At 38.0% G+C, this 2,724-nt stretch overlaps 1 protein-coding gene across 1 annotated transcript; it reads left to right on the top strand.

The window, feature by feature from the left end:
• The first annotated feature begins 1,512 nt into the window (after positions 1 to 1,512).
• On the top strand, positions 1,513 to 2,451 carry LOC102493251 (olfactory receptor 1A1). The gene has a single exon (XM_006167615.1). The coding sequence runs from the start codon at positions 1,513 to 1,515 to the stop codon at positions 2,449 to 2,451; it is 939 nt and encodes a 312-aa protein (XP_006167677.1).
• Positions 2,452 to 2,724: the final 273 nt, after the last annotated feature.

Genomic DNA, 2,724 nt, shown 5'->3' with positions numbered 1-2,724 from the left:
AAGAAAGAAAAAGAGAATGTGTAGAAACCCAGAAATGGATTCAAAAATGGGTTGGGTAGAACTCAAGCACATGATCACATCTTACTGAAAGGGAGACAAAAAAAAGTGGAATAATTATGTTTTCAGAAAGAAGACAACAACATCGATTTGGATGAGCAGGTAGCAGTCTCTGCCATAATTAGTATATCTCAGAGCATAACATGGATCAAAGAGAAGGGATGCTGCAGTGAAACAGCTATGGGAATATTACAATATTACATGTTGAAAATTATAGTGATTTAATCTACAACATTGAGATGCTAGGTGGAAAGGCTGAATATATAATAATTATTCCAAATGAAGACTCAACAAGATCAGATGTAAGACGTGAATGATAAACTACATGATTGTGCTCGTGAACAACACACATATTCAGACATTAAAAATAAAACTTGATTTAACAAAACATGGTGAATGTAAACTCACTAATGCCTACAATGAACAATACTCCAGAATAACCTATGTGCAGGAGATAAAAATAATAAATATATGATTTCCTCTCTGGAAAATATTGCCATCATATTGTGTTGCCTGTACAGAGTGTGGAATTTGGTCTGGCATGTTGGTACAATAACTAAATAAGATAACTATGCTGAATAAAGAGATTAGTTCTAGAGATATACACATGAGAGTTTGTAGCAGTTGAAGCCACTACGGAGTTGCATGACTCATCAAAGGAAATATTTAAGCAGAGAAAGAAGATTCAAGAGGAAAGGACTGTAATTACACATATTAGAGGATTGTCCAAAAAGATAAAACCTATTAAAGGAGGTGGTGAAAGACTGCTTTTAAAAGGGGACATTTGAGGAGGAAACTCACAGGGCTTGTTTTGGTAGGACCTAAATTTAGTAGTTCTTGAGATTTACAATTTTCCTTTGCCTGTGCAGACAACTATGACATCCAAGGTTCTAAGTTCACTCTGACTTTGGCCAATGAAACAATTCCTAATTTCCAAATTGATCTTTCTATGAGTAGACCCTTTGGGCTGGTATATTTTGTGAGACTCCAAAACACTGTCTTTTCCTTATCATGTGTTACAAAGTTAGTTTGTGATTATGATTTCTCTATCAAATTGGATGGTCCTTGAAAGCAGACTGTCTTCTATTTTTAATGAATCATGGATGAACTACATTTGTCGCATATGTATGACTTCTCCAAAGGTCTAACAAGAACACTAGACCATGGAACATGAATCTTATTTCTTAAATGATTAAAGCTTGGGTATCTGGGTGGTAGTGCTGGACTTTGGGAAGATGGACACCTGTGATTCATATATTGCTTACTTTTAGACATAAGAGTTCAGGGATGAGTGACAATTAGATCCATTGATAACCAGGAATTTTTCTCTAAGGATTATGTATCTCTAGATTTAATAAACGCATCTGTTTAGAAACAGCTTCACTTCAGCCAAAAGTGGTGGATACACACAGTAACTTCACTAACAGTTATTTTTCTCTCCATGCTGAAGAAAACATGAATGAAGAAAATCAATCCTCTGTCCTAGAGTTCATCCTCCTTGGAGTTACTGGTCAGAAAAAACAGGAAAATTTCTTCTTCATCCTCTTCCTCTTCATTTACCCCATCACAGTGACTGGAAACCTGCTCATCATCTTGGCCATTCACGCAGACAGTCGCCTTCACAATCCCATGTATTTTTTCCTTGCCAACCTCTCCTTTGTTGACATCTTCTTCTCATCTGTAAGCATCCCTAAGATGTTAATCAACCATCTCTTGGGTAGTAAAACCATCTCCTTTGAAGGATGCCTAACACAGATGTATTTCATGATATCCTTGGGAAACACAGACAGCTATATTTTGGCTGCAATGGCATATGATAGAGCTGTGGCCATCAGTCGCCCACTTCATTATGTAACAATTATAAGCCCACGGTCTTGTGTCCTACTGGTTGTTGGGTCTTGGGTGGTTGCAAATGCTAATGCCCTCCCCCACACTCTGCTCACAGCAAGACTGTCTTTCTGTGGCAACAACAAAGTAGCCAATTTCTACTGTGACATCACCCCTTTACTCAAGCTGTCCTGTTCTGACATCCATTTTAACGTGAAGATGATGTACCTAGGGGTTGGTGTTTTCTCTGTGCCATTACTATGCATCATTATCTCCTATATTCATGTCTTTTCCACAGTCTTACGAGTTCCATCCACCAAGGGTGTGCTCAAAGCCTTCTCCACCTGTGGATCCCACCTCACAGTAGTTTCTTTGTATTATGGGACAGTCATGGGCATGTATTTCCGTCCTCTTACCAGTTACAGCCTGAAGGATGCAGTGATAACTGTGATGTATATGGCAGTGACCCCAATGTTAAATCCTTTCATCTATAGTCTGAGAAACCGGGACATGAAGGCAGCTCTATATAAACTCTTCAGCAAGAAAATATCCTCACAACCAGTATGAGATCATACATCAGAGATTGTAGTCACCAATTAGAATGCACTTGAAAAAATAGCTCTACGTCATCACATTGCAAGGAGCTGTCTTTGATCTTTCCAGCCAAAAATTTCTTTTCTCAGAAATTTTGTAACTTTTTGATGAAACATCTTATTAAAATTACCATTTTCAACACATTTCTACTCCTTCTGGCAGAGAGGCAACACAGAAGTGGATTTATGCCCCACTTATACTAATGACTTCTAGAGTAAAGTAGGGAGGGAAAGACTGAGTCTTTTC

This window comes from Tupaia chinensis, unplaced genomic scaffold (assembly GCF_000334495.1).
Source record: "Tupaia chinensis unplaced genomic scaffold, TupChi_1.0 Scaffold144899_1, whole genome shotgun sequence".
Taxonomy (NCBI): Eukaryota; Metazoa; Chordata; class Mammalia; order Scandentia; family Tupaiidae; genus Tupaia; species Tupaia belangeri.
The sequence above is the reverse complement of the archived record's forward strand: the minus strand, read 5'-3'. Positions and strand labels throughout refer to the sequence as shown.